The following is a 27,623-nucleotide window of genomic DNA, read 5'->3' as shown; positions in this document are numbered from 1 at the left end:
ATGTGGTAGCTGGGATTCAGACTCAGGTCATACTTTGTAGCAAACTCAGCAAACCCCTTTCCACTGAGCCATCTCCCCAGCTCCAACTCTTCAGACTCTTTGGAGAATTCATGCTGTAAATTATTTTACGGGGGCTGGTTTTTCTCTCCTTTTCATTTATTTTTGGAGACAGGTTCTAATTATATAGCCCAGACGAGCGTCAGACTCAAAATCCTAGTTCCTCCCTCTCTGGAGCACTTAGACTGCAGGTGTGCACCACCATGTCTGGCCCTGTCTGTACTGTAAGCCCCATGTTCCCATGCCTCACTGTACACAGCAGGCATGAGACATTGAGTTATGGGAATGAATGAATCAACCTCGTGTCGATGCATTCCCTTGCTGCTTGAAGATTCCATATGAACAGGTACATGGTTGTCTAACTTTAAAGACTTTCAAACTATAACAATGGCATATTCTTCATGTAGAGTCTGACCATTTCGGTAACCCTAAGACCCTTGTTTTTTGGCTAATCTTTATTTTAAACTTGGCATTAGTCTGAACTCCGATATTCCTCGTGGAAATGAAGATAAATTCTTCTCTTGACATTCTCTTTTCCCATTAAGTTAAAAATCGTTGCTTCATAAGTGAGATTCCAAACATCTGGATTTTGATCTTTCCACCATACGGGATGATAGTTTAGCTCTGGCCACATCTGGACCGTGCAACCTGATCACATTCGGCACACAGAGCATCTAACTTAGGTGGTGCAGCCAACCAAGAGCTTGTGGAATGCGCTTGGACCCCGTTCTCCTGCTATTTTACACACAGGGTCTGGGTGTTTTTTTCCTCTATCCTCTCAGATTGTGAACAAATGGGAAAATTATATGCCGCTCTCAAAGACTCGCAAAGATTCTTTGACTTAATTTCTGTCCTTTGTGGCAGGTAATAGTCTCTTGGATTGTAGTCATCCTCTCAAATGGTCTCGACGAGTGCAACCCTCCTCAGGGTTAGCAGAGCTGGGAGACACTGCTACACACAGTCTGGAAGTGTGTGGAAGCTACACACAGTCTTTCTCTCTCTCCTTTTTTTTTTGACTTTTATTTTAGTGGAAAGTTGGAGTTGAAATGACTTGATATTTGATCTGGATCTGCTGCTCTTGTCTGAGCCAGGAATTGGGCCTTGACAGCTGAGGACGCTGTGATAGTTGCCATGGGAACCTGTGATTCTTCCTGACTTTCTTCCTATTAGCCATCTACTCTGTGTGAATCCTCTTAATTTCTGTGGGTACTTAAGAGGCCAAGGTGCTATGTATGGCTGTTTATGTGACTGATTATATTTTGTTATGTAATCTTTTACCCTTAATTGCTTAAAATTATTTATAATGTGTTAAGTTGGAAATTTTATTTCAAAGTCCCATTTAGGTGACTATTATTTTCAAATATGGATTTATACTGCTAAGGGATCCTGTGTTCAGTACAACAGGGATTTGGGTGTGGGCTCCATACTGTTTTATAATTCATCAATGTGGTCCTTCACACCCGGCTAGCTTTACCCGAAATAATTACATGGAAACTGTATTCATTTAAACACTACGTGGCCCATTATATCTAGCCTCTTATTGGCTAACTCTCACATCTTAATTAACTCATTTCTAATAATCTGTATCACCACTTGACTGTGGCTTACCGACATGAGTTTAACCATCGTCCATCTCGGGCCAGAGCTTCATGGCGTCTGCCTGACTCTGCTTCTTTCTCCCAGCATTCTGTTCTGTCTACTCCGCTTATCTAAGCTGTTGTCCTATCAAAAGCCAAGGCAGTCTCTTTATTTGACCAATGAAAGTAACACATAGACAGAAGACCACCTACATCAACACCCATGCTTCTTAGGTAGAGAGATTTTTTCTGTCTTATATTATGAAATATATTGTGTATATTACATTTTATAATATATACATATACATATGCTGTTGTTAACTTTGGCATGAGAGGAATGAATCCTAGAATGACTTGAATATTTTTTGCCATAAAACAATAAATTGGAAGTGAAATTTTTGAGCCTCCTCAAATCGAGTTAGATCTCCTAAGTTCAACCCAAGCTTCTGTTGTTGGAATGTGGATGTGGGCTATGGGAGGCTGTCAAGGTTTCCTCCCCCCCCCCCCCAAGCAGAATGACTCTTGGGGGAAGTACCCATTTGTAGGTAGCACTGTGCCATAGGCAGGTGTCAGAGTGTTGCGTGTTGCAAAGCAGGATCAGCCTCACCCAGAAGGACCTTCTGAGTTCAGTTTCCTGGGCTCTCTAGATAATCTCAGTTCACGGCAGGTGGGGGGCGGTGACAGCGACTACTTTCAAGTTCCCAGCAAGTGCTGACTGCCTCGTGCTTTGTTTCATGCTTTTTCAGAGTGCAAATTCACCTGCACCAGCGGCAAATGCTTGTATCTTGGCTCACTGGTCTGTAACCAACAGAATGACTGTGGGGACAACAGTGACGAAGAGAACTGTCTTCTGGTGACCGAGCATCCGCCTCCAGGCATCTTCAACTGTAAGTCCCTCTGACTCACCCTTGTTACATTGTGTCTGATGGTGTTTTGAAACGGATGGGATGTGGAAAGTTACGTTTCCTAGTTACAGGAGAGAGATGTGCGCATTTCCACCAAGATTTCCTTCTGGGTTGGAAGATGGCATGTGTAAGATGGAGAACACCATGTGTTTCTGTAGGCGCTCGCTGGTGCGGTGGTTTGTAATTGGGCTTTGCTGTCAATCTGAGAAGCCCCAGTTGGTTCCAAGCAGGTATTGCGTTCTTCACACAGCTTTAGAGACCTTTTTGAATTTATGACTTCAGAAATGATTTTAAGTAAGTGAAGACAGGTCCATAATTATTCACAAAAATAGAAATATTTACACGAGACTCCTAAAGGTTCTGGTTGTATGTTTTGCTATTAAATACAAAATGGAAATAAAACATGTGTCAGGTCTTTACACGTTTGACTCTCTTGAGTCGAGACTCAGAACACTGTCTTCAACTTGAAAAAGTGAGATCAGAATCTGAAATTCATTGGTTTTGGATTTTATGATTATTATGACAAGGAAGAGGGAGAATGCAGTTTTGAAACACTCCTGAATTCTGTTAGAAAAAATAGTTTCTTATTTTCTGTTTTTCCATGAACCAACTAAAGTGGTTTGAGGGTGAGCATCCTTTTGTATCAGCCTACCTAGGGAGAACGCTTGCCATGCTGGTCCTTGCTGTGTTCGGAGAGCTGCTTCCCCCAGATCCAGAGCTGACATTAGAGGCTTGGTCTCCAACCCATGGTACTGTTAATGAGGTGGTAAAACCTTAGAGGCCTGGTACCTCCTTAGGGGTGCTCTGCCTTTCATAAAGGGATGATGGGACCCTGGGTCCTCAGGTTTCTGCTATGTAACCCAGGCTGGCCTCAAGCTCACAGCAGTTCTCCTGCCTCAGGGCCCTAAGTGTCGAGCTTACAAGATGTGAACTAGCATGCCCTTTTTTCTTGGCTTCCTTGCTGGCATGAAGTGAGCACTTTTGTTCTATAGCTTGTTCGCCGATATCGTGTGCTGCCTTGGCACAGGCCCAGAGGCAAATGGGGCCAGTTGCCCATGGATTTTAAAACTGAGATGAGCTAAGCCTTCCCTGTTTTGTTGGTCATTCTAAAGTGTTTGTTCTGGTGATATGAAGCTGAGAGGTGAATCCTCTTCATGGGGGTCCTCTTACTGAGATGGGTCATTTCAGACACAGTCAGCCTCTCCTGTCCTGAGACCATTTTGAAGCATTATGTTTGGCAAAAATTAAATCTGGGGAGCTGGAAGGATGGTTAAGAGCTCTGGCTGCTCTTGAGAGGACCCGGGTTCAGTTCCCAGCACCCACATGGCAGCTCATAGCTGTCTGTAACTCCAGCTTCAGGGGTTCTGATGCCCTCTTCTGACTTCCATGGGCAACAGGCATGTACCTAGTGTACAAACACCCACACAGATAACACAGTCAATGCACATAAAATAAAATAAGTCTTTTTAAAATTAAAATTTTGTGTGGAAAATAGACTGCAAAAATGCAATTGCCGTAAACTTGGAGAGGGTTAAGAAAAACAAAAAACCCACATTTTCCTCTACCCCTACTTTAGGGGAAAAGCATGCATGGTCCTAATATAAAAATAACTAGGTTCTGGTGAATTTTAAGCCTGCTACTTATGCTTGCCATATTCAGGAGTCTCAGTGTTTATTTTCTCAAGAATGTTTGTTTTATTATTTTGAACTTTCTTTATTTCAATTTTAAAAGATGCTGGTTATTTGCTGTGTTTGAGCCTGCCCATGCGTGAGTGGGCATGCGTATTCATGGAGGCACTTGTGGAAGGTCAGAGGTTGATTTTGAGTGTCCTCCTCAATTGCTTCTCCAACCCATTTTTTTTTTTTGTCCTACATAATGTATTTTTCCTGAACCTCAGACTTGTCATTTTCGCTATATTGGTTGGCCAGTGAGCCCCCGAATTCTGCTTTTCTCTACTCCCCACCACATTACTGGGGTTGCAGATGTACACAGTCACATCTGGCTTTTATGCGGATGTTCGTCAGGTCCTCATGCTTATGCGGTAAACCCTTGACCCACCAAGCCGCCTCTCTAGCCCCTGAATTTCCTTATATTGGCTGTTTTCAAATTCTGTCTTTATGTGCTAAGAAGACATGTCTCGAGGGTCAGGACTGGCTCTGCACTTCCTTAGCGTTGGTCCCCTGCTTTCCTTCGATTAAGTTTGTGCGGTAGCGTTTGTACCATGTCTGGCTGTGTGGGTTGTCTCACTTCCTGCATATGGGTCCTTTGAAGCATTTGTTGACTGGCAAAGGGAAGAGCACACAGGGAGGAGGGTGGCAGAGTGAAAGGGGGATTGGGACCTGGGTGGGGACCAAGAACACTGAGGGCTCCTCTGTCTACCTTTTCCACAAACACTTAAAGTCTTTTTGAGCCCCACATCTAAACTATAAAATGTTCGTTTTTCTTCTTTTCTGTACCATGGTAGGAATTGATTCCAGGACCTTAGACATCCCAGACAAGCACTCTACCACTGAGATACCTATCAGTCCTCTTTGGTTTTGAGACATAGTCTTCTTATCAAGCTTCCCATGCAGGCCTTTAACTCTGTGGTTCAGGTTGGAATTGAACATGTTGTCTTGTAGCTTCCACCTCCCAAGTAGCTGGGCTTACAGACCTGTCTTTATCACCAGGCCTGGTTAGATGTGCTTTGAATATGTATGCTTGTTTCACGCTAAACAGCTGGGATAGGGTCCCAGTAATATAGCTTCCCAGGAACAGTCAGCAAGTTGTTCTTCCCTGTGCCCCAGCGCTACCATCTACACAATTAGGGTACGAGAGATGGCTACTGTGTGCACTGCAGGGGAAAGGGACAATCCACGTAAGTTATTTAGAAACGTGCAAGACTCAAGCTGTTGCTGAATACGCAGTTGTTCCAACCTAGACTGATGGATTAGGATCCTGGCCCTAGGACTTAGCAGTTAGGCAGGTTGCTTTTGCATGAGGAAGTGATTGAATCCTCTAAGGTCTAGATTCTGGTATCTGTAAAATGGGCATAATTTCTGTCATGTAAAATTGCACATGGCCTTAATGAAAGACCTTGGAAGTGTGAGCTACATAATTGCATTGTCATTCCTCTCTTCCCCTTCTCTCTCTCTCTCTCTCTCATCTCTCCTTCCTCTCCCCCTCCTCCCCTTGCTCCTCCTCTTCCTCCTGACATTTTGTTTGGGCCTCCCTTGGGGAGCTGAATCACCATAGCTTCGTATGATTTGCCTTCAATGTCACCACATTTCATATGTAATATGTTTCTAGGTGTCCCAGAATGAGTGCGTTCCCAGAAATCAGTGTATTTCCTTGGCAAGATTCCCTAGGGATTGTGCCAGCTGAAGGTGCCTGTGGCATGGCTGAGAACTACCTGTACGCTGCCTCCACTGAAATACCAGGAGGAGGAGGCCCATTTATACCACAAGGAACACTCCCCAAGCTGTTATTGGCCTGTTCTTTGACTTCTTTTCTTTCTTCAGTCAAAATGAGAGGTTAATTTGATATGGAATGAGTGTATGCTTTCTCTCCCTATGTTACGTCCCTGAAGAAAACATAAACAAACAAGAACTGGCGCCTACTAGCTTCCATGTACTGTGTCCTTGGGCAGTTGGTGAGCTTTCAGTGGATGACACATACTTTTTATTGGGTCATCTATGGTGTATTTCTATAGTAGATGGATAGTATGCCTTTTGCAGAGTGCTAGCTCCATAAATAAGTTTTACTTTCCCACCCAACTTGAAAAAAATTAAATCCTTGTGTATGAAATATGTGTATATGATGTGTGTGCACACACACACACCCCAGAACAACAAAAACCTCACCTAGTAGCCCTTGTTCTTATCCTATTTTGAAAAGATCAGCTTATTTGACCTGCTTTGTTTCAGTAGAGAAAATGTTGAATATTACGATATTTGATATTTAGAATGAAGCAAAGTGGACCTTCTGGATATCCAGATGAACTACATCAGTGTTTTGCCTCTTCCCCTGGCTTCAGATAGGCATGTATGCTCAGATGTCTGTGAGATGTCTCATCTGATAATGTTTAGCATGAATTAAGTTTAGAAAGGAAACCCTGCTGGTACTCATAGCCAGCCATATGAACAGCCTTTTCCCTTCAGAAAATGTTTTGGAACCTAGGCCTAGACATAATCTGGTTTCATCTGTCCCTCCACTCACCTAACGCTGACCAGATTCTCATTGACTGAGGGTAGATTATTTCGCTCTGAAACCATAGAGTTTTGCACAGATGTTGAAGGCTAGACTAGCATTGCTTATCTCATAATGTTTCCAGATGCATCATTCAATGGAAGAGAGAATGTGTTGATGGACCGAACTCCCAGCTTTTCTCATCTTTTTACTTTGGCTGTTACGTTGTACTCAAAATATTGCACTCCTGTGCTGTGAGATAATGCTTTTGTACACTGTAAGATTTGTCACTTGTATTAGTCTAATAAAACGCTGATTGGCCAGTAGCCAGGCAGGAAGTATAGGTGGGGCAAACAGTCAAGGAGAATTCTGGGAAGATTGAAGAGAGAGAGATGCAATTGTCGCTCAAATACAGAGGAAGCAAAATGAGAATGTTGCACTGATAAAAGGTACCAAGCCACATGGCTAACACAGACAAGAATTATGGGTTAATTTAAGTTGTAAGAGCTAGTTAATAGTAAGCCTGAGCTAATAGGCCAAACCGCTTACAATTAATATAAACCTCTATGTATTTCTTTGGGACTGAATGACTGTGGGAACAGGTAAGACAGAAACTTCCTGAACACTAAATATACAAATAAGATTAGTTTTTAAGTGCCTTGTCTGGTCATTGTGCTAGCCATCATGGTGGAATGAGGAAAACAGATCCTGCTGTTACACTGCTGAGAGTTGGAAGAAAAACATGTAGAAAGATAACTACAAATGGACGTCAGAAGCAATGGATGATTGGTCCTAACAGTGCAGGGTTTAGTGAAGACAGAATTATTCCCCTTGTGCTAGTAATTGTGGTTTCACAAAGAAGGCATTCGGAACAATTAGGGAAGGATGCTGGTGGGGGTTTTAAACAGCAGGGATGAGGAATAGCAGTGAAGATGGTGCAGTCCTGGACAGGAATGAGGCAGCCTGATCTGATAAGGTGTGTCTACTATGGCTGAGCACAATGTGAGGTGGAGTTGGAAACTAGGCTGGGGTCAGAGAGGAGCTGGCACGTGATGCTATGTCATCTGTATATGATTTGCTGTGCCCAGAGCCTGATGCTAACTGGCGTCCTTGGCAAACCAGCCATGTGCCACCTCAGTGTTCCTGTCCAGTTGGGTTTTCCCGGTACCCTGTATAGTCACTGCAACTTGATGGGGGTGGTGCAGGGGTGAGGAATTGAGTTCCGCTGGCCTCCTAGATGCTGTAGTCTACACAGTTTGGAAACGTCTGTGCATGCTCACTCTTAAGCAGTCACTACTGAGGGATCTGTGCCACGGATGTTTGGAGGCAACCTAGAGTTGGAAAGTGACAGCCGTCAGGAACGACTTCTCACTTTCAGCTTGGGTGGAATTTCCAGGTAACCAGAAAGGATCCTATTCAGAGAAAGTGGGGAGCACAGAGGCTCCTGTCCTCACCAGAGGTGGAAGCTGCTTCCTTCCATATAGGTGGCCTCATAAAACTGACGCTCACAATCAAAGGGACAGAAGCCAAATAGAAGTGCCCAATTAGGCCAGCATTTTTAATTTCAAAACTTTTTCCTGAAAGAAACCTCCCCCTGCCCCTGCCCCCGCCCCCGCCCCTGCCTCTGCCCCCATGCCAGCTAGGGTAAAAACAAAACAAGACATAGTCTGAGCAAACTGCTTTCCTTCCCAAACCAGCTTCTCGCTTCTTCAGTATTGTCTCCAGTGACTCTCGGCACCAAGCAGGAACTAGCATCTATTGCCCCCTAAGCTTTTGGGTGTCTTCATGCATGAGAACTTTGAACCCTGTAGAAAATCTGACTATGACCGGGCTTACAGCTGCTAGATCTCTATTGTTTCTTCTACAATTATTGCAGTAAGCATTATAAATAGTTCTCCATATCATGTAATATCCTAATACATTGTGTACCTAGTTCCCTAGTTGTCTTATTTGCCTCTGGGTTTGGTTTTTGTTTTCATATTAGTTCTGTAGGTGTTTCAAAATAATGGGGTTCAGTATGGCCACTTCATGCACACCCTATTCGTTGATTCTTGTCACCCTGCTTGGGCTTCCCCACCTCCCTGCCTCCCTTTTTGATGGCTCTCTGCCTTTTCCTTGTGTCTCATCCCCACTTTTTACTTTCAAATTCGGTGTTTTAGTTCTGTGTACAGCTTGTCTGGATTAGGATCCAAAGCCAAAATGTGGTGATGGTGGTGATAGTGTAGGGATACTCTTAAGAATTTAGATTCCCCTCCCAAACCCCTTTCTCCTCCTCTCCATTCCTTTCCTGTTGTCACTGTTCATGGTCTGAATTGTTCATTTCATAGACTTCCCAAGCCAACTTTTCCCCTTTCTCCATGGTATCAGTGAATATGCTCCTCCGTCCCTTGCCATTCCTGTTTTTTTTTTTTTTTTTTTTTTTTTTTTTTTTTTTTTTTTTTTTTTTTTTTTTTTGCTAGATTGATTGAGCAACGTGGAGAGATTCGGTTGTGAACACGGTATGCATATGTAAAAGTACTTCTTAGGGGTCAGCTGTCTCTCATCAGCAGGCTTGTTATGTCTGTATGTGCTGTTCCTGATTGCAAAACAGCCAGAAACTAGTTCTGTACTTTCCCCTGTTAATCTATCTACAAGGAAATGTTCCCATCAACAGTGTGATCAGTTGCCCTGAGGTGTATGTCATACAGGATGAATTCATTTAAATCTGAGTGGTTTCTTGATGGTCTTTCAATTACAACCAATGATATTTTCATTGTTAAAGACTGACCAGCTAAAATAGCTGGGTGCGCACATTCAGCTTCGGTAGGAGCCCTTTCTACTCCACTCAGGAGCCAACTCCCAGATCTCCTTGCATTCTTGCCCGTTTCCCATCCATTGCCATGCAACTTCATGTTTATATGATTTCTGTTTTCTTGTGGCCTGTTCCTTCTGAACTCATTGTTTTCTGCTGAGCCTGCCTGTCAGGCCCTATACTCAACTGTCCAGATCCTCCCATGGGCCCTGATTGCCTACTGAGTGGGCACTTGATGTGGGATGCCCCTCTGTATGCTGTGAATGTTTTATTACTATTGGTTAGTAAAGAATCTGCTTTGGTCTAGGCAGGGCACAATATAGCTAGACAGGAAGCTAAACTGAATGCAGGGAGAAAAATGGTGGAGTTAGGCAGACGCCATGTAGCTGCCCAAGAAGCAAGATGTGAGGTAATAAACCACGAGCCTTGTGGTAAAATATAAAATAATAGAAATGGGATAAGGTGTAAGAGCTAACTAGGAATATGCCTGAGCCATTGGTCAGACAGTGTGGTAATTAATATAGTTTCTGTGTGATTGTTTGAGTCTGGGTGGCCGGGAAACGAAAGCACAGTCTCGGTTTACAGACGCTGCCCCGCCTCTGTCCTGCATAAGCTTCCAACACCACTGCGTATCTTTCTGGTTTCCTGGCCAGATTCCTCTTCATTTTCATTGCTCGTCTCAAGTCTCCCAGCTGCTACTCACTTCCTGGATGGCTCCCTGTGACCACAGCTCTCACAGCTGCTTCTTCTAGAACCACCTGTTCATCGCCAAATCCGGTAGACAGCTTTTCCTATTTCCTTTTCACCCTCCCTCTCTTCCTCCCTTCCTTTCTTTCTTTTTGACCAGTCTTTTCTCCACTGTTGATAGGATTGTTCAGTTTATTTTTTAAGGCTCTCTGCTCCCTGGGATCACAGGCTCTGTTTTCCAGCTGCCAATCTTGATTGTCCCACATTCTCCTTTGGCCTAGGCTTCTCCAAACAGCCACATGGCATTGTGGCCAATCCCTTGTCCTTATCTACAGTCAGACTGATGTTTGCAACTACTCGTAAAGACTCTTTCCAAGACCCACAGACTCTATGCATCTGGTACCTGGCTGCTTATTTCTTCCTTACCTCTAGGCCAACCCTTGTGTTTCTATTGTCTGACTTAGTGATGTCTATCAGTTTAGTCAAGTGGGCCACTCTTTTCTGACTCTACCCCATAACCAGAAATACATTATCCTATGTGAAGGCCTGTATCCCTTTGTGCCCTGTCAAGGCATTATCAACACGTGCAAAGGATGTTAAGTTCTTGGAAGGCAGGAACTATGCTTACTATTTTGCATGCTTAACACTCTTCCCAGAACATTGACTGTACCTACAAGAAATTGGGAAAGTATTCTTCCTCTGCTACTATTGTTGCCCTTCAGAGTACCAGGCCTATAAGGTTTCTGTGGAGTCTTAGCTTCACCTAGCATAATACGTGGCACATATAGTGTAGAGAGCGTGGTTCTATAAATACTTGTTGAGTAAGCATGTGAAGTATTTTAGAAAATTCATGTCCGATTAGAGGAGGAAAAGGTTGTTGTTTGCATGGCTTGGTATATAGATAGTGGAACTGGGTCTCAAAATATCCATACTGTCTTAGAAAACTACGTAATAGAACAAGCAAAGATTATATAAGGTCTGTCTTTGCCAACTTATCTGCCTTTAAAGGTGTATTTGGCTACCATAGATACCAAACTAACCAAAATATAAGCCTGCTCCAATACAAATATTTTTCCTAGGACCCACAACATGGTAGAATTTGTGCTTTGTAATGGGAGAAGACTCTTAAACCAGGCAACCCTTTGTTTGAATATAAGCATTTGCATTTTAAAACAGTATATGCACAACTATTTCATGCCCAGAAAAAAAAAGTGAAATGTTCCTCATTGGATCATAAAGAAGTGTGTGTGTGGTGTGTATGTGTGTGTGTGTGTGTGTGTGAGAGAGAGAGAGAGAGAGAGAGAGAGAGAGAGAGAGAGAGAGAGAGAAAGAGAGAGAGATGCTGTGTGTGTAGTAAGTCTCTATGTAGTATGCATATCTACATATACAATTGTGTCTATGGTGTGTGAATGTGGGAGTCTGTGTGTGTGTGTACATGAGTGTGTGAATAAATGTGCATGTGTGTGGAGTGTGTGTGTATAAGTGTGTGTAACCTCAGTTTCCTGATAATCCTACCAAGTCTCTTCTTTCAGTGTATTCTTACACTAAAGGTTTTAAGCACTGCTTAAAGAAAATCCTTCATTATAGGTACAGTGTAATAGTCATTTTAAACAATGACTTAGGACCTAGGCTGTCCTTAACATAGACTATTAGGTTCTGAGTTCCAGGTATAGAGTCATTGGTTGTGACTTTAGAACAGCTGATAAAGTCTCCTGTACCTTGACTCTACCCTCTCTGAAGTGAGGATTAGAATACTGATATCTCACTTTCGAGGATCTGATGAAATAGTGCAGAACAATCAATTACAGGAAGGCTGGCACACGGCAAATATTCACCAGATACCCCCCCTCTGGAGGCCTGTGGCTTCCTGGGGGTGGAGTGGGGTGCCAAGGAAGCTTCTGTTTGTTGAAGGTCAGCTGTTTGCACACATCATCTCGTTCGCATCTCTTAAAACAATCCGAGAAGGCATTCATAGGAACGCCATGCTTGGAGAGATTAGCTAATTGCTTCAGTCCCATAACCAGAACCCGTCTCTGGGGCTGGGAGATTGAATTCAGCTGTGTTTTTATTTTTGCGCATGTTTTTTCCCTTGATGCTATTTTTTTTAAAAACTAAGATAGGGTTTTACTAATTACTTCTTAAAAGATTTTTAGGATTTGCAGTGCAGATATCAAAGAGTCTATCTTGAAGGCCGTAGAGGTGAGTGCTCCAAGAGCAACTATTTACATAATAAGGTTTAATTAATACACAGATTTTGATTATCTTCCTTTCACATCGGATTTTCAAATAAAACTATGAAAAACAAACTTAGCAGCCCCAGCATGTCAGAATCTATTGGTATACTGACCTGTCCTGGATCCCCGACGTCCATGTATTGTGACCTAGGGGAGCCAGCTCTGTCCGTGTTTGACCTTTCTTATTAGAAGCCAGCCTCTGAAGATGAGCTGTTGGACCAGCTCTAGTTCAACTACAACCACACCCTAAAGCCAGCGTCATCCAGCAGGTGCTTTCAGGGCTGGACCTTAATGTCTCTCTGGAACGTGCTTGGGTGCTATGTCCCTTTCCATTCCTCAGGGTGCCAGTGGAGGGATGGAGCCTAGCTGTGGAGAACATGGGACAAGGGTCTTCTGGGTTGCTGTGTCGTAGCCAAGTGTGGTTACCAAGGGGGCTATGAAGTTTCTGCATGCTTAATGCTTAAGCATGGATTGCCTTGGTCAAGGCCAGTAACAAAGGCTGTTCTGTAAGAGCAGTGGGTTCTGTGACAGGAATCACTGAGGAATCATTTCAACTTAAGAAAAATGAATGTATGGAAATACAATTACAGACATGGGACAGTGACCCAGGAAAGCATTTCAAGCAAGGTGAGGGCCAGGACATGGGGGTCTCTGGGCTGACCTAGGAGCTGTGCTGGATCCAGGTGGAGCAGGTTGTCACTGGCTACAAACTTACCTGGGTGCTTGATGTGGGGGATGGGCCGTGAGGGGGTGGAAACGCCGGCCTCTGAGGCCCCTTCCCTGTCCCCTTTTGTTTGCTACCATTGTTCCTCCAAGACAGTTTTCAGATCAATTAAAAACCGTGCAGGGTCTTGAACTAGGTATTTCTGCCTTTCCATAAGGACAAAGGTGAAGGACGAATGGGAGGGAAAGTCTAATACACTGGGCATTGTTTTCTCCTGCCGTGATGCTGAATTTACTCAGATTAAAAACAGCCTCTCAGATTTACATTTTGATTCTGTTGCTGCTTTCCTGTGTACAGGGCTGTCCTACTTCAGATGAAATTTATCCACTTCTTTAAATATTTAGTAGTCTAGCGTGGATGTTAATGAAAGTCTGGTGGGGGCTATTTTGGGAATCGCAACAATGATAGTAATTCTCAGTGTCAGATTCCTGCTTTGCAAAGGGAAAGAGGCATGATGGGGGGAGCAGGACAGGAGGAGGGAAAAACGGTTTCAGTTCTAATAGAGTTTGCCATCCGCTGGGCCGTGCCAGACAGAATGGGTCATGAATACTGTCTAGACATTCTCTGCCTGAGCAAAGCCTCGGTCTCTAAGGACACACAGTGAGACGCCTGCCGGCTTAAGTAACTGGGGAAAGTCAGGGCAAACTCTCCTGCAATCAGATAGAAATCAATTCGAATCCTGCTTCCTCACGGAGGCCCAGGAGCTGAGGAGAGGGGAGGGGAGGGACGTTAGGAGAAGAGCTCCCTCCCCATGCTACTGATCAATTTTAGTGCAAACTTTTCAGTTATTAAGATTGTGAAAGGCCAGTTGTAGTAAGGTGACATTACCGATTTAAACTGTTCTGTCACAGAGTGCAGGATAGAATTCAGATCCAGGCCCCAAAGGGCAGAGGAGAACTGGGATGTAAAGGGAACACTGCTCATCGGCTGGCCTGTGCTGTTGTGCATTGAAGACCCTGGTATACTCCGGTGGAAAATGTTGTTCCTGACTGTTCATTTTCTAGGGGTTAGGCTCTTGATTTGAAAGGGTTTAGAGATGCACTTGGCTTGACCTGCCTTATGAACGTCTGAGAGCCTCCCCAGAGTAGGGTCCCTCGAGGGGCAGTTCTTCTACTGTGCTGTAGAAATAAGATAAAACCCCCATACGCCCCGTGCTTGGCTGTGCTCGCCCAGCGAGCGCTGTAATGGCTATTTGACTCATTGTTTCCTGTGCCAGGCATGATGCTTGCATGATGCTGGCAGTGTGTATCTGTCCCAGAGCCTATTTACGTGAAAGTGGTGAGTGGGGTGAGATCGAGGTGTGAAGGTGGGGGTGCCACTAACCAGACAGGCAACGACTCAGCTTCCTAGAGAACATCTTACTGGTCGATTTGTTAGTGATGGGTCGTGATTTTCCTTGTAACATTCTGTGCAGTGGTATACAGTGGTGTCTGCAAGGGATCATTGTTGTAGAAGCTGAAGTTCAGAGATGTCATGTGATTATGAATCTAGTACAGAGGTGGAAGTCATCCCCAAGGTATAGCCTCAGAGTTGGCCCTTGGAGTGCCTAAGTTTTAGTTATGTCTCATGGAGACAAAACATAGGGCTTTTCATAAAGGAAAAGACGACAGTCTAGATCTGGCAGTGACCGTTTCTTCTCTCTGTGTGTTCCTGTTATGTGCCAAGAATTGATAGCAGACGGAAATGATGATGATCTTTGCCCTTTTCCTTCACAGAAAGCAAAAGGAAACTGACAGCTGAGGGATAGTCTTAGTGTACTCACTGGAGAGGAAAGAAAGAGATCCTAAGCTTCCAGCACTGGCAAGTCTCAGGAGAGAGCAAGTCTGACCCAGTTCCAGATGGCGCTTGTCAGAAATAGCACCAAAGCGGTCCAGAAGGTACTGCGGCCCCTCGGAAAGTCTGCCTTCCCTAAAGCCTCGCCCGCTGTCTGCATTCTCTTACACTTGGGGCATAAACCGTCTCACCTGTGAGATGACCTGCAGGAACTAATGTCTGTGGGAGAGATGTCAGATGTGTGGGTGTAATGTGTAGGTGTGATGTCACGCTTTCCCTAACTGCGTTGGTTCCTGCCCGGGAGCCACACTTGGCAGATCCCATGGCCTCTAGTTTCTATAATGTCCATCTGCCCATGCTGGGTTCAGCTATGTGCCGTGGTCATAAGGGTATAGTGTTACCCCAAACCATTGAGAGAAAATGTGTCCTCTTACACAGACACATGTCTGATTTAGAAGGGGTGTCTAATATGAGTTGGACGCCGTGGGTGGCTCTGTTGTGGATGTTACCTCTTTGTTTTTAGTTTGAGTTCTTGGTGTCTGCTGCATTGTTCTAAAATTCAGGAGAAAAAAAGGTGTATTAAACCTTTGCTTCTTTATTCCTGGGGGCCTGGATAGTTCCTGATGAAGGGAAGCAGTGCAGTAGGGAGGAGGCAGGTGTTGCTGTCCTATCTGGCCAGGTTGTGGTTGCCTTGGCAGGTTCAGTCCAGCTGTGCCTTTGTGGAGAGACAGAGGCTGAGTCTGTCAAGAAAATTGTTTGACTGCTAACTCTTGACAGGAGCCTGTCTGTAGCTAGCTGGATAGAATTCTCTGTAGAGCATCAGCCAAAGAGAATACACCGTGGAGAGATGCTGTTCTCTTTGGAACACCTGCTTACGAGGTTGAAATACTGAGTGTTGGTTACAGGAAGGGAGGAGTCAGATGAAGCCATGTTTTAAAATGCCAGTTGACTTTAAAAGGCCCAAAGAGTCTCCAGCTGTTTCTGATTTACTTAGGACATTTTGCTGACCTTCCTGCAAGGCCATCAGGATCCAGTAGCCACTGTGCCTTCATGCTTTGTGATTTCTGGTCTTACTCAAATGTTAAGGCATTTTAACAGGAAACAACAATAAAACTAAACCGATTCACTTCACAGAGTTGCTAAAACATAGAGTGTTAAAAGTTGGTATCTGGACTAAGGAATATTCTAGAAAAAAATCCCACATGATTGATGTATTTACATGCAGAAAGTAATATAAATTTTTCTCTTTTTGAAGTATATTTCATGGAGGACATTTCTGTGGGTAGTGAACTTATGAGCCACCAAGTTAGCCTTTGTGGGAAGTGGGGAGTGTTCAGGACCTTTCTCTACATCCTGTTTTCTTTCATCTGGAGCTGAACTAGAGCACCTAAGATCTGTAATGATGCAGATCAAGGTCTCCAGTCCCAGTGCAGGAGATAGAGGGGAAGCTCTCTGGGACCCGTTGCACTTGTGGGCCACCATCAAGAACAGGGCAATGGTGTCTGGAGGACCCTCCTCTCCTGGGAATCCTGGCAGGTGTACAGGAGAAAGGGATGGACAGAGGTATGACAAAAGAACTTGTCACGACAAGCCAGCTTGTTTGGAGATGGGAGCTGGCAGGAACATCACCAGGAGGGTGGGTGGCACTGTATTTTGGAGATCCAGGCATGCCAGGCCAGATAGTTTTGTTCAGTGACTTTTAAGAAGTCATGGAAAGTTTTGGACAAGAAGGAGAGAAATGGATAAGACAGCTCTGTGCTGGAAGATCTCTGCAGAGGACCTGTCTCAGCACTCTGTAGGCAAGGACAAAGACACCCGGAGGGCTAAAATGTTTTGTAGTATTGTAGCCCTAATATATATGTTTCATAGTTGGGGGTCAATGTTAACAAATTATTTTAACTGTGGTACTGTGTGTGTGTGTACATCTATGGGAACATGTGCATATGTGTGTGGGTACGCATGCGTATGCAGGCATGTGTTTGTGGAGCCAGAGGACAACCTCAGATGTTATTCTTTAGATGCTGTCCACCTTTTTTTTAAGATTAAAAAATCATGTTCAATATGTATGTGTGTTCCACTGTGTGTATGTATTCCATGTGCCTGCAACAGGCAGATGAGGGTGTCTGATTTTCTGGACCCAGAGTTGTAAGTGTTTTGTGAGCTACTGATGTGGGTGCTAGGAATTAAATTCAGTTCTGCAAGAGCAGCAAGAGCTCTGAACCATTAAGTCATCTCTCTTTAGTTCACCTTGTATTTTGAGGCAGGGTCTCTCACTGACCTGGATCTCCCCCAATAGGCTAGGCTGCTTGGTCAACCAGACCTTGGGATCCATCTCTCTCTGCCTTCTCAGCACTGGGATTACAAAAGCCACCATGGTGGTTTGAACTCGGGTCCTCATACTTTCAAGGCAAGCGCTTTCTGATCAAACTATTGCTCCATCCCTGGCTGTGAGGCTCTAAACAACAGAAATGTGTCTCTCACAGGTTTGGAATCTACAGTCCAAAGTCAGAGTGCTAGCAGATTTAGCATCAGAAGTATGATTTAAAACTAATAACCAGGCACTCTTCCTCTCTGTGGTAACCTTGGTTCATTAACACCTTGGGCCGAGGTTTGCTGGCAAAGGAAGGCTCTTTGAATGCTTGGATTCCCCTGTGACTTTCACAAAAGCCTTCTGAGACAGGGACTTTACTTCTGTGAAGTTTAATAAGATAAATATTGGTTGGAACCGTTAGCTAAGAGGGATGCTTTTTTGTAAACACTGTGGCTATTTTAAGGGTTTTTCAGAGAAATCTTCATCGTCAGGGCACACAATATCCACCAGCGCCTCCCCCACTGTGATGGAGCAGTTATTCTTTGTAGCACCCCGGGGGCTCCACTCGTCTTTCCCACCGTTAACCTTCTCCTTACCCTTCAGCCCTGTCCGCAGTACTGCCGTGTAGTCTGCTCACTGGGGATGGGAATGACGCAACGTGTGAATCCAGAGTCTGGCACCTTGTGGCACCTCGATAGAAATAGAAAACTGTGATCACAGCATTAAAATACGCTAACAGGAGGCAGGGACTAATGGGCGCTGCAGCGACACTGCAGATGTTCACTCTGGTGCTGGCGAGGCGGCCAGGGAGAGAGAGGAGGAGGGTGCTCTTGTCCTGAGTTGTATGCTGGCTTTTGTTTCATTGAGAGGTTCTCCAAAGGAACCTGCTGAAGTGTGCTGCGTCTGGGGGCTCTGATGATGTGGGAGCTCTTTCAATAGGACGGTGAGAGTGTGCAAGAGAACATAATGCACATGGGGGGGCATTAGTGGTACTGCGAGAAGACAGTCATTCAATTAAAATAAATTAGATATGATTCATATTTGCCATTCTAGGTGGAGTTGCTGCTAAAAAGAGATCCTAAATATGTAAAAGAAAAATTTAATACACTAAATTCAGAGTTCAAAATGTCACTAACATGAAGTGACAAAAACGTGGAACTTTGAATTTCTCACCTGGACATTTTATTGTACATGGAGTTCCAGGACATTCTGACACATGGCGTCTTCTCTGAATATGCTTGGTTCTTTTGTGTTGAGGCACCAGCTCCCCCATTCCCTTGCTCTCACCTTGTAGAAATGAAGCACCTACTCAGAGAGTAGTCAGCCAGGTGCTCTCTGCCCACACAGGGCTGGTGCTATTTATCTTCATTGGGAGATAACTGTAGGGGGCTGGACAGATGGCTCAGTGGTTAAGAGCACTGACTGTTCTTCCAGAAGACCCAGGTTCAATTCCTAGGACACACATGGCAGCTCACACCTGTCTAACTCCAGTTCCAGGGGCTCCGGCACCCTCACACAGACACACTTTCAGATGAGACACCAATGCACATAAAATAAATGAAATCTTAAAAAAAAAAGATAAAAAAAGAAAGAGAACTGTCTCTTCAGAGGGGATGGCATGACAAGCCTGACCCAGGCTGGAACTCATCTGTCACAGGTGTGTGTAACCAGCATAGGTGAGGGGGGACGGCTCCTAGCTTTGTCTACAGGGTGCTAGCGGATAGGAGACAGCATTCTTGTAATGCAGACCAGGAATAGCAGCATGTGTTTTCTATTGTCTTTGGCCATCATGCTCCCTGAGACGACAGGAACAGCCTGGGTCACTTTTCCATTCTTCCTTCTATTAAAGTTCTCACCTGAATGGATGCTGAGCGGGGTCCCTGGCAGTGAGGGTGTGCAAGAAACCTAGAAGGGCTCAGTCTCTGTATCTGTCGGGTTGATGGATGCACTTCCCAAGGCTGCTGTTACCGTGGCAGGCAAACCAGTTGTACGTCAGCAAATGAAGCTCAATAGACCAGCGCTAGGATATTTATGCACGTGAAGTGGGGAGAGTGGAGGTCAGGGTATAACTAGGAGAAGCTTGACGAAGGATCAGTGCCAAAGTGCACCAGGGCTGTGGATTTTCCCCAGGTTTGGTTGGCTGTTATGTTGTTTTACCGGAGGACTCTTAGGTGGAAAGCCTGGGGCCTCAAAGCTTTTTGGAGGCATATACAAATATTGGCGATCTGGAAAAAAAAAAAAAAACTGTATCCAATTTAGGAGAAGAAAACTGCCAAATTAAAGTGGAGATGTTTAATTAAACATTGACAAATGATGGTGACTCATCAACTAGTCAACTGTAAATTGCGTTATTAACTAGGAGGAAAATACTTTTGTCTGGCTTTGACATGACTTTTGAAGAGCCAGTGGAAATCCTGAAAAGGTCCTTGGCCGCTGTGAAGAGAGGGCCAGGACTTGCTATGGCCTCTGCTCCTGTTGGGGTGTGAGTGGCAAGTTGGATACTAGGAATATCGCAATATTGTTCCAAGCGCTTGCTCCTGATCATGGTGGGGGATACTAGGAGTCTCCCAGCACCACCCCACAGCCTAGGTACCTATCTGAGGTTGTCACCTCCTATTTCATATGGACGCTTTAGGGGGCCCCTTACTTCATGGCACGTGTTTGAGGCAGAGAATCAAGAACAGGGAGAGCCCTGCCCTTCCAAGTGTGGCTATGGCAGAGTGTGCCACCCCCTCAGCATCCTGCCGCTGTGAGGCCGCTAGGGAAGCTGTCCAAGAGCTTGACTGCCCATCTCCTCCTATCTCCCTTCAGTCTCACTGTTAATGCCATGTTTGCCGCTTAAAGTATAATTGTAGAAATATTGGTGGTGCTAAGATGGATGGCAAATTACAATGAGATTTTTTTTAAAAAAAAAAACTATGATAATCTACATATTTTAAAAGGCCTATTTCTTTGTCTGCTTTTAAAACCAGAGCCCCAGGCTTCTGTCTTTGAAGGGTTCACTGCATATTTCTCTCGCCTCTTTCTGCTTGTCTCCATCGGTGTTTTCCCTGAGTAGCCTTGCATGAAGGATGCCGGTTAAGAAGGCCGGGGAGGCAGTTGTCATGGCACAGAGGCCATTTTAGCTCTCGGTAGACGAGTTTTATTTTTTTCTCTGTCCTTTGTGCTCTTATAACCACTCTGTGAGTTCCTATAACCCACGTCATGGTAGATGTTAATCGTTTGTTTAGCTACTTCGTTCCTGCTATTATGTGTTTGGTGTATTTTGGACCCTCATTTCCATGACAAAGCTATTACAATAGCTAACTTCAAAACATACTGATTTTGGTATAACATTTGTTATACGTATGTGCGTATGGTGGTTTGAAGGAAAATGACCCCCAAAGGGAGTGTCACTATTAGGGGGGGTAGTTGTGTTGCCGGAAGTGTCATTGTGGGGGTGGGCTTGGAGGTCTCTTTTGCTCAAGCTTTCCTCAGTGTGAGTTTCAGTTGACTTCAGGTGGCCAGCAAGATGTAGACCTCTCCGCTCTTTCTCCAGCACCACATCTGCCTGCGGTCTGCCATGCTCCTGCCATGAGAATAATGAGCAGGACTTTGGGAATGGTCAGCGAGCCATACCAATTAGATGTTTCCTTCATAAGAGTTGTCATGGTATCTCTTCTCAGCAACGAAAGCCCTAAGACAGTGTGTCTGTGCACAGACATGCAGCTGTGTGTTTCTAAGTGATGGGAATATGTTTTTAGAAATGTGTTGCTGGACACATTTGCTTTTGTGTGACTGTCACTGGATAAACGTACACAAACAGATGATATAGCCTCTGTGTACTTAGGCTGTGTAGCATACATCATTGACTTTGGGATTCAGTCTGTTGTTGACTTAAATGCTGTTATACAGTGTGTGACCATACATACATACATACATACATACATACATACATACATACATACAAATCAATTATAGGCACTATTTTATTTAAAAATTTAGGTTTACATATTTTCTTTATAAATGTTTTGCTTGCATGTATATCTCTGTGCTATGTATGTTCTTAGTACCCAATGAAGCTGGAAGGGCATCAGATTCCTTGGACCTGGAGTTATAGATGGTTGTAAGCTACCGTGTGGGTGCTGGGAACTGAACCCAAGTCCTCTACAGGAGCTTCAAGTGCTCTTGACTCCTGAACCATCTCTCCAGAATAATTGTTCTTTTTCAAAGTAGTTGTTGTTTGAACATGAAGTACCTTTAGAAAGGCTGATGTGCTGATGTTGAGGGCTTGGTCCCAAGCTTATGCCGTTACTGCAAGGTGATTGGATCATTAGTAGCTTATTGATGAGCTCAAACTGTGTGAGCTATTAGCAGGTAGGGTCTGGTTGGAGGAAGTAGGCCATGGTAGCGATGCCTTTGAAGGGCATGCCTGTCTCTTTCTCCCCTGTCTGTCTGTCTGTTTGTCTGTCTGTTATGTTTTTGTCTTCTTCCTTCTTGGCCACCATGAGTTAAGCAGCTTTCTTTTACCATATTAGTTTGCCTTGCTACAGACCTAAAAGCAATGGAACCAATTGGCTATGGACTGGAACCACAAATTCCAGTAAATCCTCACTACTTTAAATAGATTTTCTCATGTGTTTTGCCACAATGATGAAAGAATTCCATGCATGGCAGGATGGCAGAGTGGTCTAACATGCCAGGCGCAAATACGTATTCCTTAGAAATAGAAAATCAAAGCTATATTGGGTCCAGATCTATATTAGACCATTATTTTAAACCAAAAAAACAGTGAATTGCAGGTTAGCAGAATTTTGGCAATCATTTTTTTCTTCGATACATTTTTAATTTTTCATGACACTGGGGACAAGGACAACAGAAGGCCCTTTGGGGTTTAGAATGCTGCCTCCAGTGGCCTTGCAATCCCAGAGGCTGAGGGGAATAAGGAGAGCAGTAAGTAAATTTCAAAGGAAAAAGTGTGAGTAGAAAAGGCAAGTCTCACAGCAGAGAGCACCACAGATAGATACTTGGAGGGATCGGTTAAAGCTGGGCCATTTATCAGCAGTGTCATAGCTATGACTGATGCCTAGTAAGTGATTGTTAGCGTGGACAGATTGGTGCATTGCAGTCCTGGAGTATTTGTCTCAGTAAATGATTCTTTTGCTTTTCCTAAATGGTGAGAGTTGCTGATCTGTGAATTTTTATTGTAGCTGAAAAGCGTAGTCATGGTAATGTCTCAACTGAAGAGAGGTGACAACATACAGAACAGGAAGGGCAGAGATTTACAGAGTGGAAGGAAGGGGCCTGGAACAAGAACAGTAGGACACAGCTATGCACTTGTGCTGACTTTATACAGTGAGGGCTTCCAGATACCATTCGTGTCAAAGGAACTTAGGGAGGGAAGCTCCACATTACGTTAATGGTGCTGTTTATTAGTAAGTGTGAGGCTTATCTGCTTCACTGGGGGAAGGAGAATGAATCTTTGTACACATAGGCCAGAGAGAGATGGAAATGGGGAAGGGGGAAGAGGGAGAACGTGTGCACGTGAAGGACGGAAGTCAATGTCTGCCATTTTCCTTGATCGGTCTGCACCTTGAGAATGAGTCTTCTGTATTCACCTATTATTTATAGAAATAACTTGGGCTTCCCACTTGACTCTTCATGTGACTAGGGACAGTTTGGAGCCTGAGCCTGTGTGACACACATGCATGAGAATCAACCTACATGTGTTCTAAAACATTCACCCATTGTTTTCAACTGCATGATTTGCTTTCTATAGCTCAAAGATGTCCATATCTTAACCCTCAGTCTATAAAAATGTTACCTTACTTAGCAAAAGGGCACCTATAGATATAATTGAGGTTAAAGACCTTGACAAACGTTACCCTGGGCTATTAAGAGGAGTCTAAAAACATAAGTTCCCCTAAGTGGAGAACCTTTCTGCGTGTGACCCGAGGGATATGTAACAACAGAAACAGGGTCATGGAGATGCAGTGTGAAAAGGACTTGACCCGTTACTGCTTACTTAGAAGATGGAAGAAGGGCCCACAGCACAGCGAATGCAGGCAGTTTCTGGAAGATGGAGAAACCAGAAGCAGCCGAGCTGCCTTTGGCTGGGTGCCGGAGAGCACAGCAAGGGAGCCCTAGGACATATGGAGCTTTGAGAGAGTTGTGGAACTGAGGGCGACATCAGAAAGGAGGAGGGGGACAATGTGATCAAAATCAAAGGACAGCAAGGAAGGACTGAAGGACATTAGCACAGTGACAGCAGCTCATCTGCAGGGGCGAGTTTACCGTTGGTGGGAAGGATGTGATGCGGGAGAAGCAGGTTGATTGATTGGCAGAGAGTTGTGAGTACTGACTGACGTCACAGACCTCTGTATTCATGAAGGCACTGGAGCAGTGGCCAATGCAGGTGGAGGACACTGTCAACTCTGTTCATTTCGATGGTGACGATACCGCTGTTGAGTTAGGTGTGAGGTTAACTTTAGCGTCACAGTATCAGTTCTCCTGACCAGAGCTTCTAGAATGTTCCTGTCTGGATGACTGGTGGAATGTGGAGCGCCAGGATTTGGGCATCAAGCCTGGTGATGCTCCAAAGCAGGTAATCCTGGTAGGGCTTAGAACTGTTGTTAAGATAACAGCAAAATGATGTTTAATTACATTAAATGTGATTTAAATAAGGTGAATTTTAGATAGGACTTGAGATGTTTAGTGTCCAATAAGCTATTATGTCTTGAAACTGATTTTAATCATATGTATACATATACATACACACATGCATACACACACACAGACACACACACACAGGAGCTATGAAATTAGCTCCTGTGTCTGTTTCATTTAGCTGATACAAAATTCTTTTCTGTTTCCAAAATGATTCCCAATGAATCAATATGGCAGATGGTTCCAAAATCCAGGGAAGGTCTAGAAATAATGGCTGTAAGGGGTGGAGCAGGGCAAGTGGGTGCAAAGATCCTAAGCAAGTCTCCATCATTCCAGAGTTTTCCTGTCATCAAAGGAAATATTTGACCTTTCGACAGAGAAACGCTTGCTGCCTAGACTTACGGGGTATAATAGTGTCCTATAAGCAGTATTCATCTGACACTTCAGGGAGCTTTGCTGTGGCAATGTTTCCTGGTCTTTTTACTGATAGGTACCTGTAATGGCAGCTGTGGATGACCTCAAAGAGAACCGGAAGTTTGTGTCTACGCTAGCAACTCATGACCAAGAGTTTCTGTGAAAGGGTTGGTGATTTCCCACAGGCAGGCTCTCCAGACTGTTCTTTCTCAGGGCTACGTCCACATGGCCTGCGGACTGCTAGGGTTGACATTAATTGACGTAGATTCTCTCACCCTTCCTGGGCCTTCCTCTTTGCTCGCTCTCTCTCTCTCTCTCTCTCTCTCTCTCTCTCTCTCTCTCTCTCTCTCTCTCTCTCTCTCTCTCATACGCTGTTTTCTAGGCCCCCTTCCCTGTTGTCTGTATCTTCCGGACCAGGGTTTGGAAGGGGATAGTCCATGAGTGTCCCGTGAAGTGTGACTAAAGTCAGGAACAGGGTTCCTTTGAGTTAACCTTGTTGCTCCATTCTGTTCTTTTTATGCCTAAACAAGCTTGAGCACAGTTGTCAGCATAGTGTCTCGGTTCCTCACTTCTAATTTATTTTGGAGAAGGTGAAGGACATGTCACAGTGGGTTTGATTTCATGTCACAGAGTGTCCCCCATCCGCCCACATTTCTAGTATTTATTACTAATTCCAAGTAATTAGGTAGAAGTCATATTTTATCTGATGGGTACTTTTGTGTTCAGGAGCGATGGTCCTGGCAAGAACACGGAGTGCATTTTGGATTGTACTGACAGCCATCTTGCATTTTTGTGGGAAGTCATCCAGCTAAGAAATCTGTACTTGCAGAGTAAGAGAGAGAGACCCAAGATGTCTGTCTTAAAATGTGTTTCTTATTCTCCCGCATAATTTCTGCATTTATGGGTCATGCTTGTCATCAGCCTTCCGTGAGAGCTTCCCCTCCCCCTCTTTAAATCCAGGGAAGCTTTAATCTAGTTGGAGAAACCGGGGAAAATAGACTTCTTTTCCTGATTTTGGTTCCATTTTCCATGCTAATGGTAAATATGACTATTTCTCCCAACATAAAGGCTTCTTTGTAGAATGTGAATGAGCTATTTACTGGTTAACAAGACAGACATGCTTTGGAGATCTCTCAATTTGAAAAACTGATCTCTGCAAAATACAACTGTTTCTCCATATTGCTGGGAACTCTCCATTGATCTGTTTGGCCACATTTTCCATTATGGTTTTGTACAAGGAAAGCATGGTTAATAGCTGAGGAGAATTATTTGGGTCCACTGGAGCTGGAGATGTAAATCTCCCTAAACTGTTGGCGAACAGAGCACAGGAGTCGCTCTAGCATGGTAAATAAAATTGCACATTTCATAATTTTTGTTCCCCTTCACTCATCTAAGCTCATGTAAACCAATAATTTTATTTCAATAGTTTGTTGAATACTTGGCTATACCTGTTATCTTTAGGTTTCAAAATCTTATGTCAAAGCCTCCCCGCCACCCCATCCCGCTTTTAAATTTAAACAAGTGACATAACTTTAGCATTGTCTGCAACATGGAATGAGTTGCACGGTCACTGAACCTAGCTTCTTCTGCCAGGAAATATACCTGGGTGTGGACTGCCATTGCTTTCAAGAATGCTCTTTGCCAGCTGACAGGGTCTAAGCGTTTTTTAGTTTCACAGCCTCGTAGATAAAGCTTTTGAAGTCTCCTCTTCCCTCCACCCCCATTCGAACCCTTACGGTTTAGGGATAAAACAGGATTAGAGGATTCATAGCTCGACAGACTGAACAGAAAAATGAGGGTCTATGTTCCATATTCATATGCATCTGCTCCTCGTGCTAGCATGCTAATTGGCTGGCTGGGGCACAAGAGAAGGAAGTTCAGGCTTCCTGTTGCTCACACAGTGCTTCCTGTCTGCTGGGGTGGGAGAGAGGCAAAGGAAGTGAATGGAGCTGAAAGAAAACCCTGCTCCAGCCCAAGATGGCAGCCTCTTAGACGCCAAGCCATGCTATGTTTTCTAGAAAGCTCTCTGTTAATAAATATATTGCTACTTCAAAATTTTAAATTGGTCTTTTTTAAATGTGTGGAATATCTGAATACTTTAAAAGCTTGCATGTATTTTCTTTTGGTTCCTATTACTTGGTTGAATTACAGTGGTCCCTTGCTTACTGAGGCCCAGTTGTCAAACAACACGCCCCCTTTCCAGTGTCGTTAGAACTCTTGCTCATCCTGTTGGTCGGTGGATGTGTCCACATTCTGTTTGCTTATTGGAGTGAAAATGAAAAACCCTTTGTAACTTCTTTGAGTTACATCTGTGTCTGTGCATATGGCAGTGCCAGTGCCCAGGGAGGCCAGAGACTGAATCCAGGGGTCCTTCCATCTTGTTTGCTGACCTGAAACTCATTGAGTTGGTTAGTTTGGTTTGAATTTCTGTTAAGCTCAGGGTCGCTCCTTTCTTTGTCTCCCATGGGTTGAATTACAGGAATACAGTGTTGTCTGCCTGACATTTTGATTTTTACATGAGGATCAAACTCGGGTCCCCACACTTACGTGGCAAAGTCTTTACCAATTGACTCGCCTCCATTCTTACAACATCTTAGAGTCATGTGATAATGCTCCATTGCAGGGCTTCTTGAACTTTTTCCACGTGCGACCCCTTTTGACCCAAGAAACTTTTACATAATTCCAAGTATCTAGGTACACAAATCAAGCATTTACTGATAGTAAATCATAAATAACGTTATTTTAAAACAACTCTAGCATACATAATTTTCACATTCAATAAAGATGAAAGCAAGTTTGCATTCTGAAGAAATGGGTGTGCTTGTCTTTACATAAACAATGAAATTTTGTCTGAGTGTGTCTGATGCTGTGAGATGTAGACCACCAGTGTTTTTCAGAGTTGATGGATATTTTGATTTTATCATCAATGCTATCAGCTTTGCATAAATTCATAGCACAAAATAGCAGAAATATATTTAGGGCTATTTGAGAAATTGTTAAATTCTTTTTTAATCCCAAGCCAAAACTGTTTTAACAGTTTTTCTTAGGAAACTTCAGTCAGTCAGGAACTCAAAGAGCAATTTTAAAAATCAAACATTTCAGCACAATACAACTCACAGACATTACTCATTTGATACACACCAAGGAATGACAATAAGAAAATATGAAAAGGCTTTGATTTTTATAATCAAATCATTATGATTCTTTAAGAGCAGAAAGCTTTGTGGTACAGTAAAGTCACTGAAATTTACAGCAGACGGTGGTCTTACACTGAAGTGCTTTCGGCAGCATCCGTTGGCACACGTGGCACGAGGCATAGACATTACAGAGTGCTCACG

The 27,623-nt window shown here is 44.0% G+C and overlaps 1 protein-coding gene across 7 annotated transcripts in view; it reads left to right on the top strand.

Moving 5' to 3' along the window:
* Positions 1 to 27,623, top strand: part of Ldlrad4 (low density lipoprotein receptor class A domain containing 4) — a 320,979-nt gene that overhangs the window by 169,343 nt on the left and 124,013 nt on the right. For 5 of the 7 annotated variants that reach the window (XM_087895936.1, XM_087895934.1, XM_087895935.1 and 2 more), the window contains one exon: positions 2,381 to 2,521. In XM_087895936.1, coding sequence (XP_087752062.1) covers positions 2,381 to 2,521 — 141 coding nt within the window. Of the gene's footprint in view, positions 1 to 2,380; positions 2,522 to 14,857; positions 15,020 to 27,623 lie in introns of those variants that run through there. The other 2 variants (XM_085699767.2, XM_048419374.3) reach the window with 2 other exon arrangements.

This window comes from Myodes glareolus, chromosome 13 (assembly GCF_982192425.1).
Source record: "Myodes glareolus chromosome 13, mMyoGla1.1, whole genome shotgun sequence".
In the NCBI taxonomy this organism is placed as follows: Eukaryota; Metazoa; Chordata; class Mammalia; order Rodentia; family Cricetidae; genus Myodes; species Myodes glareolus.
This window is presented reverse-complemented; position numbering and strand designations above follow the sequence as displayed.